The 16,817-nt window shown below is 34.8% G+C and overlaps 1 protein-coding gene across 7 annotated transcripts in view; it reads left to right on the forward strand.

Annotated features, from left to right (window-relative positions):
- Positions 1-16,817, forward strand: part of LOC121853487 (voltage-dependent calcium channel type A subunit alpha-1-like) — a 237,225-nt gene that overhangs the window by 164,994 nt on the left and 55,414 nt on the right. For 5 of the 7 annotated variants that reach the window (XM_042347632.1, XM_042347630.1, XM_042347633.1 and 2 more), the window contains exons 24-28: positions 227-244; positions 3,805-4,065; positions 4,656-4,799; positions 5,118-5,319; positions 5,702-5,866. In XM_042347632.1, coding sequence (XP_042203566.1) covers positions 227-244; positions 3,805-4,065; positions 4,656-4,799; positions 5,118-5,319; positions 5,702-5,866 — 790 coding nt within the window. Of the gene's footprint in view, positions 1-226; positions 245-3,804; positions 4,066-4,655; positions 4,800-5,117; positions 5,320-5,701; positions 5,867-13,553; positions 13,665-16,817 lie in introns of all 7 variants that reach the window. The other 2 variants (XM_042347629.1, XM_042347636.1) reach the window with 2 other exon arrangements.

The raw sequence follows: 16,817 nt of genomic DNA on the forward strand, positions 1-16,817 counted from the left end.
CATTGTTGGTCTTTATTGGCTAACTGGGCACCAAATTTAATCTAAGAGTGTAAACTAAGTAGCCTGTAACTCTCGATCTCTTAGGCTATGTAGGTTTAAGCTTTTGGTATCTGTCAACCAAGCAGACCCAACGTCCGATGTCTGTAAACCTTACCTTGGTTGTAACAAGTAAACGTTATCTTATAGGGTCAGGGTTCATAAGCTCATGTCTTCTTTCCTTCTGCAGACCCTCCCTGCAACTGAAGTAAGTGAGGAAACCATGGATGATAATCTTTAGTGACAGTGAGAGGACTTATCTATTCCCATATTATTTACAATGATTCCTGGTGTATGCATTTTGCACTTGATACATATTACCATTAATTTATTTCGATATCCTTGCAACTTACCGTTTTACTCATCAGCTTTTCTGCCATTGCTATGCCAATATTTAAAGGAGCATGACAAGGTATAACATAAGAGGTTTGGGTTAAAGATTTGCATATTCAGACTGTAGAAAGTTGGACTAAGAAACATCGGGAACAAGTTCTAACATTCTAAGCCTCTCCTGGACAAGGTCTTGTGTTAACTGCCGGTATAACAACTCCAGTGATGAGACAAATATACGGGTTATAGCTGCATGCATTAGTCGACTTGATGAATGAGAGTTTCAGTGACCGTGGGTTATCCCAAGGGCCTCTAGATATCTCTCAGGGTTTAAATTAATTACCCTTCTTAGTCAGTTTCTTAGAGCCCTGGCTCGGGCTGGATGTAGACTACTGCCTTGTGCCGCCATGACTGCATGTTCTTCTTGATTTTACCATTCATTCTACGATACTGGACAGATTTTACCTGACCCCTGCTACCCTAGTGGTGTCTGTCACCTGGGCTGCCCACTCTGCACACCCTCCCATCTCTTCGGCTGCCCATTCCTCTAACATACCTTGCCTACAACACCTAATGTGCTCTATTCTTCCACAGATTAGTTTAAAGTAATTTGGAATGCCGAGAAACATTCAGATCAATGACATTTTTTGCATATGTGACCACACCACTTACAAACTTGAAACAAATAAAACTAACTCAATGACTTACATTATTTGAACAAAAACTTGTATTAATATTGACAACTAAAATGATAATAGTCATGATGATAGTGATGATAAAGATAATGATAATAAAAATAATTATATTAATAATAGTTATTATGAGTTTGAATATAAATAATATTAATAGTATATGATAATGAAAATACTAATACCTGTACAATCATAATTTTTTAAAATGCATAAGAATGTATTGATAATTACTGTACTTAAGTGTGATATTTGCATGAAGTTTCAACTAAAAGATGCAGATACTCTACTTGACTTACTTACCACTGCATAAACATTGTACACAAACATTGTACTGGGTACATTACATTATCTAATATATATATATATATATATATATATATATATATATATATATATATATATATATATATATATATATATATATATATATATATATATATATATATATATATATATATACATGGTAGAACAGGGTGTAGGGGAATAATAAAGAAAAAGTGTTTTTTCATGTTAATAATTGGGCTTTATACAGGAGGCGCTCTTAGTACCATTATTGGACTAATAAACAGAACGATTCATTGAGTGACTCTCTCTTAAGCCTGTCAGTCAGTACGAGAGTCTGTAAACATTTTGATGACTGACATTGAACTAAAATGATCACATGTAAGAGATTACTCCCTAAAAATTCCATTTATCTTTTATGTGGGTTTTGGTGAGTTAGTTAATGGCTGTGAGTGACCTTCCTGAGTACAGCCATTACTGTTTGGTAAAATCTAAGATTGTTGCCCAATATCACAAGAGCTTCTATACTAGAACAAAAGAACATCTTAAAAATATTAGATAATAGAATCACCAAGAAACAAGCTGCTCTTAGTTTAGTTAGCAGTATTACATTCCTTGAGGTGACCAAGTTAAACCCTTTATACTTTTCTGTAATTATTTTTATGAATAAATTCTGCTTAAAAGAAGAGACTTGTTCTCAGAAATATGTTTGAAGCTTGTTAGTGTAATCACATTGTGCCTTAAGTTTTGTACTGTACAGTATACAGTAAGTCACCTTTTGGAATGTAAATGAAAATTCTATAAAACTGAGGAAAGATTTTTATTTCAATGATTATTTGAGATGAAGATGTTTCCTAGTAAAATATAACACACCAAGGAGTGAGACTCTTCACTTTGCATGGATAAGTATAAAAATATATAAACAATTGTTAGCAGTGGTCCTCTACACCAGACCTCATAACATTGACAAGATAACACTTTATACTCTCCATGAGATAATAATTTTATGTATGAAATTATTAGGTGAATACAGAGTGATATACATATGTGTGTATGTGTATATGTTTTAAGTCAATTTGTTATCTAAAATATATATGTATATGTATATATGTATATATATATATATATATATATATATATATATATATATATATATATATATATATATATATATATATATATATATATATATATATATAATTATCATATATGCACACACACAAAACACACACCCACATCACAACACACACACACACCCCACACACACACACACCACAACACACACACACACACCCCACACCACAACACACACACACACACACACACACACACACAACATCAAAATCCATATATTTCATTCAACATAAATTCTAAATATTGTTGTACAATTCTGGCCACACATACCCATGTATTTTGTGTCTTGCCCAGGAGTAGTGTGTGAGCTAGGTGTGCACTGGCCTGTCTATGGGACTTGGTATCTCGCCTGTCTTGTTGTAGATCAGAAAACTCTTCCTGAGTTTAACATATAATATTTATTTATATCAATACTATATATATATATATATATATATATATATATATATATATATATATATATATATATATATATATATATATATATATATATATATATATATATATATATATATATATATATATATATATATGTACAGGGTGTCCCATAAATTTCCATACATAGGAAAAATAAACCTTTTTATATGAAAATCCATTTTTATTTATATAATATGCTCTACATGACTACCATTCTGTTGAAAACACTCTTCAATGCGTGTCCTCCACTGCTGAAGAACACGTTCAAGCACAGCTGGAGTTATGCTTGTAATGGCGTTGGTGATACGTTGCTTGAGATGATTTATGTTTTGTATCTTTTCCTGATACACCATGGCCTTCAAATGCAACAGAATGGTAGTCATGTAGAGCATATTATATAAATAAAAATGGATTTTCATATAAAAAGGTTTATTTTTCCTATGTATGGAAATTTATTGGCGGGTATATATACGTATGTATGGAAATATGGGTGATATGTATATATATATATATATATATATATATATATATATATATATATATATATATATATATATATATATATATATATATATATATATATATATATATATATATATATATATATATATATATATTAGGATATTTTTTAGAGCAAATGTGCATCTGTACAATTTATATAAGTTTTTCATATTGATGATAAACCACAGTAACTAGTAATGCCAATTAATTTTGAAAATGTGACATTGTCACATTTATTATCAAGAATCATTTGAATTTTTAAAAATACTTCCTAAAAAATATTTCCCCTCCAAAAAATATCCCCAGATTTAAAAAAAGTAAAGAATAAAGCAGATGACAAAGGCTGTTGCAGACTTTAGCTTTTCCCTATGAGATAAATACTAAAGTTCTGTGTGCTTGTGTGTATGTACAGGGGCAGCACTACTGGTCAAAACCTCAGCACCATCAAGTCACTTCGAGTACTCCGCGTTCTCCGCCCGCTGAAAACCATCAAGCGAATACCCAAGCTGAAATCCGTGTTTGACTGTGTTGTCAACTCCCTCAAGAATGTGTTCAATATTCTCATAGTGTACATACTGTTTCAATTCATCTTCGCTGTTATCGCTGTACAACTGTTTAATGGAAAGTTTTTCTACTGCTCTGATGAGAGTGTACATACAAGGGATGAATGTCAGTAAGTATTTTATGTTTATGTTCTCGTGTACAGTGCTGTATAGAATTTTTTTTTACATATGTTAAACTTTTTATGAATTTCCTTTAATACTGCAATTATTACTAAGAAGTTTGGTACTCAAGTAAAGCTCAGGGGACCATTATTAGAGAAGAGAAACAAAGTATTGTGGAATTGTTTATTAATGGATCATTGTAAACTCCTCCAATGTGTCTCCTTCGTAGTTTCATTGAGCCAGAGAGAACCAAATGTAGCAGTGTTTATTGTTAGTAACCTCATCAGTCTGTTAAAAGTTTTGCTAGATTAATCTCTCAACCTCACCAACAATGAGTTTTTATAAAAATGTTTTGCTTAACCAAATTCTCCATTTTTTTGTACTGTATAATTTCTTAATTATTTTGAAATTAATACATAAAGTAGAAAATATAGAATGATATTATGACTGTGTAGCCAAGTCTTCAGATTACTGTACAATACTGTATTTAGTAGTCAGTTGGCTGGAGTCAACAGCAGATGAGGTTTGCAGCAGATATTGTGCAACCCACAATTAGAGGATTGAGGATATGGAGGTAATTAGCTCATGTGTTCTTTAGGGGAGAGTTTTTTGTCTTCGAGGGTTATGAACGACCACCGGAGGTGAGAGCAAGACAATGGAGACAGCAGAGCTTTCATTATGACAATGTGATGGCTGCCATGTTAACGCTCTTCGCCGTCCAGACAGGCGAGGGATGGCCACAGTGAGTGTTCAACGATAAACACTATACTGTACCTGTATATGAGTATGGCTGAGGAAATTGAAATCTATTCGCAGCATTTAGTTTATAAGCAATGGATAGGCAAACTTTGTGTACAAATATATTAAATGTTAAACATATAAGAATTATGTTAAGTTTTATTTACATTATTTCTCAAGGTCTATTAAGTGTTAACACTAGTAATATCCAGATGAGAATTGTCCAAGTGGGGTGACCCCATACAAGAGACTAAATACAGGATTTTCCATGTACCATTTCAGTTAAAGCACTAACATAATACTCTCTCTCCTCCACCCACAGAGTGCTACAAAATTCTATGGCGGCAACGACGGAAGATCATGGGCCCCAGCCACAGGTCGCCATTGAAATGTCCATCTTCTACATTGTTTACTTCATTGTATTTCCTTTCTTCTTCGTCAACATCTTCGTCGCTTTGATCATCATCACGTTCCAGGAGCAAGGAGAGGCGGAACTCCAGGACGGAGAGTTAGATAAGAACCAGGTGAGAAGACCAACATCTCACTCACACACACACACACACACACACATACACATAGAACTGTAACATCCAAGAGAGATCATGTATATATAAATCTAATTATAGAATACATCAAGGGGGAACTCTATTAACCAAGGGAGGACTAAGAACCAAGGGGGACTGTATGAGTTAAGGAGAGGGACTTAACAAAGTAAGAATTATTCCCTTTATTAAGAATTAACAACATGGAGCCTTTGTTTTAGATAAATATGCATGAAAGGTTAAGAATAAAATTGTCAACATGATAATAAAGTTAGAGATAATTATTTAATTAAGAATAAATATAACATGGCCAGACAAACCTGAACTAACTATTGGAAATGTTTTTGTTTTTTTCATCCCACAGAAATCCTGTATAGACTTTGCTATTCAGGCTAAACCCCTGGAGCGGTATATGCCTAAAGACCGCGTTAGCTTTAAGTACAAGATCTGGCGAATTGTCGTATCTACACCCTTTGAATATTTCATCATGTTACTCATTGTGCTCAATACACTTCTCCTTATGATGAAGGTAAGTTTTACTACACTTATACACTTGAGGTAACCTGAGAGTTCCTGTCCTTGTGGAAAATGTAAAGTCATGCATATTGGCCACGTTGTATTTCCAGCCTGACCTTGCTGTTATTGGGATTATTTTTCCTAGTAATGAACAATGACATTTATTGCATTGTCAAGTGATTTAGATATAGATTCGTGCATCTATGGAAGTGTGTGAAGAAAAATGAATAGTAAGTATGGTCAAAAATTAAATTATTAGAATAAATTGAGAAGAGAAAAAAGTAGATATGATTTCTAGTTTGAATGTAGAGAGAAAGGGGAAGTGAAGTGGAGTGTTTCCAGGCAACTTGGAATGAGTCACTGGATGGAACAAAAGATGAATACTGAATCATAAAGTAGTGAAGGGAGTGGAGTTGATAGGTGAGTGAGTGTATTGAGAAGTGTTTGGAGCCAGGAACTGTCTTAGAAGATTCACTGATGGAGATTTGTATAGGAAATAGTTGAGTCAGAGTAGTTATGGTGTGATGAAACATGAACACTAGATGCAAGAGGTAGGAATTGATGTAGTTTAGAACAATATTTGGGATGAATTGGAAGTGAATGAAACAAAACTTAAAAATGAGATGATGTGGAAGAGAAAGGAATGTCATGCGAGGATTGCCACAGTGAGAGAAACATGTTAACAGAAAGGGGGGTGAATGATCGGTACATTAAAGTGGATAATGAGAAGAGAGAGGAACAACTGTGGAGATTGGGGTGAGGGAAGTAGAGGAAGCTTTGATGTACTGTGTATATATTTGTAGAAAAAATGATGTTCAGTGTTTTATGGAGGGAAATGTGTGACGTTGATGTCATGTTGTGTGATGTGGGAGTGGGGGGGGTAAACCGGATATAAATAATGTGGCACTGTTATGGAAGGGGAACACTAGTGAACCATGTACTGTATGTTTAGTTGAGTAGTTGGTGAATAAGAGAGTCTGGCAAAACACACACATGAGTGAGTGGGTGAGTAAGTGAGTTCTTAATAAAACATTGTCCATGGGTCAGAAGGTAAAGTTAACCATTATTTTTTCATGAAATAAGATGCCTACAGTAACTTTAATCAATATAAAGCACTGGACTGATTAATGATGCAATATAGATACAAGTTTGTATAAGCCATGAATATTAAGACAGTACAGTAAATAATTAACCAAAGTCTTTTTCTTAAGATCTTTGAAAAATCAGTTAATATTCCTCTTTTTCAGGCATAAGTGTGAGTGTCTTTTAGGTTAAGCATGAACATCAAGCCACTGCTCAACACGACAATATTTAACTGCTGGATCTCATTAATGTCATTTATTGAGGAAGACCGATGATTTTTTTAATTCATATTATTATATATTTTTTAATATGTACATGATCACTACATATTTATACTTGTTTCCTAACTTGAGGTATTTCATAAATTTAATGATTGGATCAGTAGGAACATCACAATAATGCTAACCAGTGTAAACGGGGTGGGATTGACTTCAGTGCTCAAGGAACAAAAAAGAGAGAAAGGAAATTCAATCTTGCCTTGGTTAGCGTTATCCGCCTATTGCTTAGGACCTTCCCTTTGTGGCGGGTTTCTGGAGGTCCACTCACGCTCCTTATTTACTTGTGGGTGATCAGCAAATGCATTTTTCTATATAACTTTGGCAATAAGGGTGTGTTTTTCATGAGAGCATTTAGCATTATATACACCAAGTATCAGAGGAAGAGAGCTAGACTGATCATGCTATGCCAATGCTTTGATTATCTGGAGTCTGGATACTCCGGCTCTTGCTTCCACTACCTGCTTATTTCATGCTTGATATTGGTATAGTTACATGGGATAAACAGTTGAGTGGATGATAAACTCAATATTCTGGAGGACGAGAGATGCGTTCTCCAGCTCCAGGTAATCAACGTTCTTGGTTATTGGCTTCTGCTCAACACTGCCTGGGAATATTACTGTAGTGTGGTGTAAATATTCAAGATATTGAATATTTGCTTTTATAAGAAAATTAGAAATGTTCACTTATGCATGCCTGAATGTAGCATTTGTATATTTTTCAGAAATTGAGCATTTTTCTTTTGGATTTTGAAAAGAAAAATGGTTGTAGTAGTTAAAAAATTTCTAATTTTTTTGGTGGAGATGGACTTCTTAATTATATTTAAAAAAAATTATGGGCACCACTCATCTGACTAAACTGATTACAGTATTATTATTGATCATAAAAAACAAATAATTTATTTATTTTTTGGTCCTTGACGAGGTTCAGTATTGTTCTGTAACTAAATACTGTATTTATGTATCTTAAATAGATTTTGTTTTATCAGCAAAAAACTATTGTGAATTGATCAAATATCCCTGCAAATTTGGATTTAGTGCATGTTACTGTAGATGAAATCACTAAAAAAGCTTGCTTGATTGAGTTAAAGCAGTGCTATAAATTCCTCTTTCCATCCAGAAATAAGTATTTTACTTTTTTATTTTCAAGTGATAATTTTTAAAACATTTTGATTATTAGCATAGAAATGCTTATAAACCCAACCCATTGCCCTAATAGAACACGGTAGAAAAATTTCCCCGGAGGCACTAAAGAGGTCCCCTGTACATAAAGAAAAGTTGCATGTAACATCTAGGTCCCAGGCAGTGTTGACAATGATGGGGTGTCTGAACAAAATCAAAGGGTTTGCCTGACTTGGCCTCACGGTGTGGACTGTAGCATCCTCACAGCCTAGCAGCATCCATGGTTGGCTCCTCCACTGCATGCATTTCTCTCCTTTCTCTAATCTCTGCTCAGTCTTAAAACTTTTCATTATATTTGTCACCATCCATTAACCCTTTCACAACAACTGGTCTTACTTCATCTTATTTTAAATTCGGCATTTTACTTTTTTTTCTTAATTTTATCTGCATCTGTAGTGTTTCTTTGTTGATGTCTCACACAACAAGTGAATATATATATATATATATATATATATATACAGTATATATATATATATATATATATATATATATATATATATATATATATATATATATATATATATATATATATATATATATATATATATATATATATATATATATATATATATATATATATATAGTACATCATATATATGGAGCCAATGCATTTTTTTAATTAATCATAATTTCTTAGTTTATATGGTAAGTTTCTGCAGGTTTTCTCATGAACTTTATCAATGTTAAGTGGTGATCTTGGTGCATCGTTCTTATAGTCTGTCTGATTTAAGATTTCAGCTGTATGAAGAGTTGGGTGAGGGATGACAACCCACTTCCTATAAACTCATTGCTGTTGTAGGTGCATATGACTATTAGATATAGGTATTGTGCCTGCAGCCACCTATGACAAGCCTTGCTGGTGCAGATGGCAGACTGCAATGTTAGTTGGAGTTATCAGGGACAACAGATGAAACAGTCACACATCATCACAGATGAGTTTGTTTTAAGACCTTTGTTTTAAAGGAAGTAATCATATGATATTGGACTTGCTACTGGATGACAATTATTAAGCAAATGAAGGTGTAGAATTTATGGTGAATGGTGAGAGATGTAAAAGGAGGAATAATTGCAGTTACGTAGTTACAAGTTGTAGATTAAATTAAGGAAGAGTGAGTCCTGTTTCCTTCTTCACTAAATAGAAGAGTCAAGAGTTGAAGAATAAGTAATTGGAAGTGAATGATAACTTTGGATTGAAGATGCAATCAAAGAGATTTGTGAGAAAACAGTTAAAAGTTACAAAACTTGAGAAAATAATGGAGACCAGAAAAATAAGTCATAAAGTACAGTACAAATAATTACTGTATCTCGGTAAATGCAGTAGTACAGCATACATTATTTGGTAGTTAATGGAATCTTAAGTTATAATACAAGCTGTTCTGAATCCTTAACTTGGGTATAGCAGGAGTATGTGCATAAAAAGGTCGGGTAAAAATTAAACAAGGATAATTGAACTTTAGAGAAAATTAATATGAGTGGCTGGTGAGAAGAGAAACCTGTTTAGGAAAATAGATCCTAGGTATGGAGAACTAGTAGGATAGAGTTTCACTAGTATGGAAGTTAGCTGTAGGGTTGGCAGCCATTATCTGTGCAAGTTCCATGTTCCTTGCATTCCTTAAAAAGACGTTAGGATTTGGCTAATATGAACCTGTAGGATATGTAGTGAAATATATATGTTCAATTGTCTTTATTCTTTTGATTGGTTACTCCTCCTTGCTTCTTGTCATTTTATTCTACAACTATTTATTTTTCCTCGGCTGTTGTCAAAATATGTGACTTATTCTACAGTATTAATTTAATCTCTACGTCCTTATGATGACAGTGTATCCAGATAATTGTTCCACCATGTCCCAGGAAGATAGAGAATACAGCAATTGGTGTGTGTGATGTTTATCTGACTTTGTCTGTCTATCTGTTTGAAATCATAAGCTTCTAGGATCAACTATACCAGGTTTTAATGGGATGTTACACTACTATCTGTGTGTCAGAGAGAGAGACATAGACATGGCAAGCATCCATGTGTGTGTGTGTGTGTGTGTGTGCGTGTGCGTGTGCGTGCATGCGTGCGTGCGTGCGTGCGTGCTTCCTTATATAAGTATGTGTCAGACTTGATCAACACAGTAACATCCATGATTAGCATTGGAATTGTACTAAACCTTATGTAGTAGATGTAGTATAGGCTCTTGGCTGAGTTCAGTGATCAGTATCGACCAGTTATGATGTTTGGGGTTTTATTACATAGGGGAACTTGGTCACCTTTTAGTGGCTTAGATATTTTCTGTTAAACACATTGCAATTTGCTGTCGAATAATTTATTTAAGGGTTTCAAATATGTTCATCTTCGCTTATTTTTCAAGCTAGTATATTGAAATCATTATCTTTTGTTTCTGTCAGTTCGTCTTTATATTGACCTTAATATTGCATTGTGCTGGTAGAGATATCATTTTGTATCTTTACTCTTTGTTTCTTATCGTTACTGATATATTCCTCATTAACTTTCTTATTCAATTTGTGTTATTTTGTATTTATTTATTTTTTTTATTTGATCTTTTTATTAGTATTATATTTCTTTTTGTTGTTTATCATGGTCATTTTTATCGCCTCTATGCTTCACATCTCTTATGTTCGTCCCATACAATACCTCAGTTATCATAGTAAATTTGTCTTATTTTATGTTCATTCTTTTCAACTCATTTCCCCTCCTATAACTGCAGCTTTCCTCTGCTCATAGCAATATTTAGTATCTTGTCGGGCATCACATTCTCTATATCAGCAGCACTGATTAAGAGACATCCCACTGCCATACTTCCTAGTGCTTGGGGAAAGTCTCAGCTACTGCAGTGGCTGTCACACTCTCAGCCACACTGCTAATATCTGAATGCAATGGCAGTTACTAAGACATATAGCTTCATTATAAGGAATTAGCAATGAGTGAAGCAAAAAACCTTTATCTGCTAGCAAGCCGACCCAAGACTTGGCCATGCACGCCTTGCATATAGTGATAAAAATATTTTTAGAATGATACTGAATTTTAGATTTTGAAAGCCCGATATCCTATGAGCACATTTCTTCTATATTTTAATGATCTATTTTCCCATAACTATTTCATCTTGGTCTCTCTTTTCTAATTAAGTGGCACTCTGGCCATTTCCAATGTTCCTCATGGGTTTCTTTGGCCCAATTCAGAACTAGCATGGTGCTTTCACAGCTTGGCATGCTCACCTCGACTTATCCTGGCCCGGCCATTTTCCAATGGTTCTGTACTAATATTTCCTGTTAAACCAAATCACAATCCTGGAGGTCCTTTCTGCTGAGTCATCATTGAGTTGCTGCACAATCATGGTAGGGAAGTTCAAGCTGTTTTAGAATCATGCTAATGAAACTTCTGTACTGTATATCCAGCCGCAGTTTATATTTTCATAATTACCTTATGTATTGAAAGAAGAAAAGGGAATAGACAGCATTAGCATGATTCATTTCTTCATGCTCTTCCCAGGTATTTTAATATTGTTGTAACACATTCTCTGACTTTTGGCCGGGCTATGGGATACTGATCTGTGCATGCTCTTTCCCAAGGCACTCTCATACCTGCCCACCAACTCCTGGCACTCACATTTGAACTGAAGACCTGTAAATACTGTGTAAGGTGTTGGTGGTGCCTGTGGAAAGGCTGTGTGTGTCGGTGGAGGTGCGAGATCACAGGGCAGTCTGGGTGGAGGTACATTTTCTTCACCACCACTCAGGTTGCCGACAGCATTTTAACGCTCCTTCAACTATGTATGACCTCTTATGAGTGAAGGCCTTCACAGAGAACAGTTTAAGTACAGTTAAATGATCTAAAAACTCTGATTAAATATTTTCTGTTATTTCTGAAGGTCTTCATGCAGATGAATATTACTTTGTTTGTTTAAACATGACGACACCCAGATGTGGGCACGGTGAGCAGGTGCTCGTGGCAGCCCGTAATAGCCCCTGCTCTCAGCTGTAGGACACTTGTGGCAGTGTTTAGCAACTGACCTCACAACCAAGGGGGTCAGGCATGAATGCCACCCTCTGTCCTGCATGTGTAAGGGACTTACTGAGGGATCATGCTTTTGATATATATATATATATATATATATATATATATATATATATATATATATATATATATATATATATATATATATATATATATATATATATATATATATATATATATATATATATATATATATATATATATATATATATATATATATATATATATATATATATATATATATATATATATATATATATATATATATATATATATATATATATATATATATATATATATATATGCAGGAAAGTATATTAAATATGCTGAGGATACAAATACTCAACATTGAACTATAGCATGATCATTAATTGTAGATGGTCGGCTGCTGTACGGGGTGGCTGGTGTGTTTCGGTAGGTGGCATCTCAAAATCCATCCAAGTGGCCTTCCAAGCCAGTGCTTTATGCCTCTTGGTTTAGGCTAACCAGCCCTGCCCGTGCTTACCGTGCTGTGGGTGACGATCATGATTGTCGCCTGTACCACGTGTCGAGATTGCAGACCAGGAGCCTTGTAGTCTGCTTCAGTCAGCTCACTTACCTCATCCAGGCTAAGGACACGAAGCTTTACTGAGACGAGCACAAGTTTCCTCATCTGCAGTGTCTTCACAAATGTTACAGAGCTTGAACACTAATTCCTGTGACTGATCCCTTATCTTGTCATTCTCTAGTATCTGAACAATAAGATTCAGATGTACCACTGTGGGCCTTTGCTTCATAATAGCCATATTTTCACACTTATAAGAGACATTCCTCAGTGGTGTACTGAATTCTTATTGATCAAATTTGTCACTATGTCTGATTTCATGCCATATATTCTATTTATCTACCACTCTTGCCTATGTGTACATGCTAGAGTTCAAGCTCTGATCTCCTTGTGGATCTATGCTGCTGTAAATAAATTTCAAAGTTAAATAATGAAACAAGTCATAGTTTTTGTTATCAGTCTTTACATTAATGAATCAGTCTGAGCAGTTATAGATCCCAGCCATTATGTATCAAATGTTCTGATATTTTATGTGACCAACTTACTAACCAATGCGCCTCGTTACTGATGTTCTGTGTTTTGTGTTTCTCTCCTGCTAGTTTCATAATCAGTCCAAGTTGTACAAAGATACTCTGCACTACATGAACACAATCTTCACTTCGTTCTTTACCATTGAATGTTTACTGAAGATCACGGCATTCGGAGTCAGGGTAAGGAAGGTTCAACTCTACTCATGGTGAGAGACATCACTTGTAGTGGGTCTCTCTAACAGCCCCTCGTTTGTTTCTTATATAACTTGCTAGACCATTATATTCGTCATTCCTGTCTAGCTCTCTGTCTGTTCATCTTTACCCTCCAACTCTTTCCCTCAGTCTATCTTTTAGTGTTATTTGGAAAAAACCTGAGTTTTATGTAAAACCTGTGGTAGTGTGTTGCTGTTCGAACTCATTATTTTGCCTGTTTCTGCCCTTCACGATATATCCTAATACAGTATCTCCCAGCTGCCTCATAGTCTCATAGGAAATATTTCCTAGTAATATTCTTCCTAGATTCTGGGGTTCTTGATGGCTGTAGCTCCTTCATGTTCCTGGCACTATACCAGTATTAGGTCATCTGTATGAGTCTTCCCAGATATTCTTTTGCCCGTTGTCGTCTTTTTGGACTCAGTAACTGTAATAAACTCCTTAGTATTTAGTTGATAAGTGTTCAGTTGTCTTTTAGGTTGCCTTTTGAACATTTAGTTGCAAACTATAAGTGGTGCTTGACAGTGATTCGTAGCCTCCTCAGTTTTGTGCTCAGTGTAGGTTTAGTTGTACTGTACTGTATGCTATTAAGAGTGATATAAAATGAAAGTAATCAGTTCTATAGAATATGTGTATCTAATATTTGGTGTTGTCCTGTCCTTTGTAAGCTCAGATTCTCTGTTCTGACTGACAAGAAGTACATTTTACATCATGTACACAGTAGCATATTTTACACCATTAATAGGTCTTTTAATTAATGCCAGTTATATTGGTGTACTTAATGTGGCAAGGTCAAGTGAACATTAGTAGCAGATGAAGTTTGATCTTAAGCTAATATATTTATTGAATATCATAAGGCAAATAAGGCATGATAAATTACAAGTTTTCTCTTAATGTTACAGAACTTAATTTTACTGTTTGATGTTTAGTTAACTTTGTTTTGGAGTTTCTTCTAAAATTGACAATAAGTTTATAATCTACTAAATGTTTACAGTATGTTACAGAATTTTATGTACTCTCTCTCACTTGTGTCTTGTCTTTTTGGTATATATGCAGTAGGCTCTGGAACTAAGATTAGGCTTTTCTGGGGTGTTCAAACCAAGTTAAAATTAATATCTGTAAGCTGTGTTCCAGGAGGTGTAGATGATTGTGTATGTTTAATTGTGAAAATTATGAATGTAACTGAGTAATATTTCTGTAATGCATTGACCAGAAGTTACCAGCTCTTTCCACATCAGAACTTACAGTAGATTGTTGATATATGTAGATTTCAAACAAAAAGAAAGAGTCAGATCTGAAGTAGTCATGTACTGTAGACTAGAAGAAAGAACACTGAAAAGTGTGGAATTTCTAATTGGATTTTGAACATTCTAATTACCTTTACACGGTGTTACCTGCAGTGAGTCACAGTTGTGGACACACCCGTGTTTCCCTCTTACTTCTGTTGGCTGCACCTTAGGCTCCACTGAAAGGATAGTTCTGCCCTATATCCTATGGACAGTTTGTAGCTTATTATTGTCAGTTAACAAAGTATTTACTCTTATTCATCTTCTGAGAGCATGTTTTGTTCACACACAGTAACACCAGTTAAAAAATTTTGATTTTCAAAATTATTAAATATTAATATCATTCTTTTATAATGGCAATACTATAGTGTACAGTTTTGCACTGATACAATAATTTCTGGCCCTCACAAGCTGCTTGACAATGGTAACATATGGATAGTTATCAATATAATGAGACTGTATGCAATTCAGCCATTGTGATAAGTACAGTAATTAGTTGTTACTTTAGGTTACCGTATCAACTTCAGGTTTTGACAAGCAGTAGTCCTGTGAGAAGCTCTTGTCAAATATCTTCGGATAATTGTTTTATCTTCTTGATATTCTCACGGTCTATACACTGTATATGTTTCTTGTTCTTTCACAGTAAACTTCCTTTATGTTGTTTTCACTTTGAGTTATTTTGTAACAAGAAGAAATATGAATTGATATTGGAAGTCTTCTTAAACTTCAACTTCTAGTGAAGACTGGGGAACATAACTAAATTACCTGCAGACATGTGTTTGGCCTGACACTATTGTACCGTAGCATCATACATAATATGCCAACATGTTTCACCATTAACAGGTGAACTAGATTATGTTCCTCATTTTTCTGTGACTGCTACTAATGTTCATCCATTACTGTGCTCTAGGGGGTTGTTTTATATCTTACTAGTTTGGGGTTTAGGTTAGGGTTTATGCTCGTTTAGTTGTGTTTCTTGTGTTCTTATTGTTTAGGACTCTTGTTGGGTAGATATGTTCTCTCTTGTCATGGCTTGTGAAGTTGACTAGGCAATGTATTTTATTCATATTCCTGTAGAGTTTTTGTTTGTTACTCATTTGTTCTCTTTTATTGTCCCAAAAGTTTATATAATCTTTCTCCTTCTTTTAAAAAATGTCTCTCCCATATACAAATTATTTTCACCCCCCTTCCCTTGTCCGTATGGTTTGGGTGATAATCTTGGGTTTTTCCTGATATCCGGTTGAGCACCAGTCCCTCTCCTCCATGATGGCTGTGCCCCTTCTGTTCTGTCCCTTTATTGTGTTGTTGTTGCCTAAAATACACATCTCTCTCTCTCTCACTCTCACTCTCTTACTAGGAAACACTTCATGAATTCTCTCGAAATCTATGCAGGTTCTTTGAAAGGTAACTTGTTTCCATTCATCCATATTTTTCTCAATCTTCTGCTTCTTTCCAGTAGGAAGGAGTAAGAGATGACCTGACACTTGCAGAACATCTCACCCCCTTTCCTTCTAATGCTCCTGTATCCTATTTTACCTGTCTCAGCAAAATTAACGGAAGAGTCTACTTTCCTTAATTCTCCTTCACCTTGCATTCTTATGATCCTCTACCTTCCTCAGCTAGGTGAAAACACTATGGTGGAACCAAACACTTACACAAAACTGATCTGCTCAAAGACAGTGTTGTGATTATTTGTCCCCTTCTTCTCCGTAAATAAAATATAAAATGGACGCGCCCCTAACGAGCCGTCCAGAGGCCTTCCTCCCCAAGTTCCAGCAGAAGCGCGCGAGTTCCCATCATCGGAGGCAGATCACCAACCCTCCCTGCCCTGGCA

Source organism: Homarus americanus, unplaced genomic scaffold, assembly GCF_018991925.1.
Source record: "Homarus americanus isolate GMGI-L3 unplaced genomic scaffold, GMGI_Hamer_2.0 scaffold4896, whole genome shotgun sequence".
Classification (NCBI taxonomy): Eukaryota; Metazoa; Arthropoda; class Malacostraca; order Decapoda; family Nephropidae; genus Homarus; species Homarus americanus.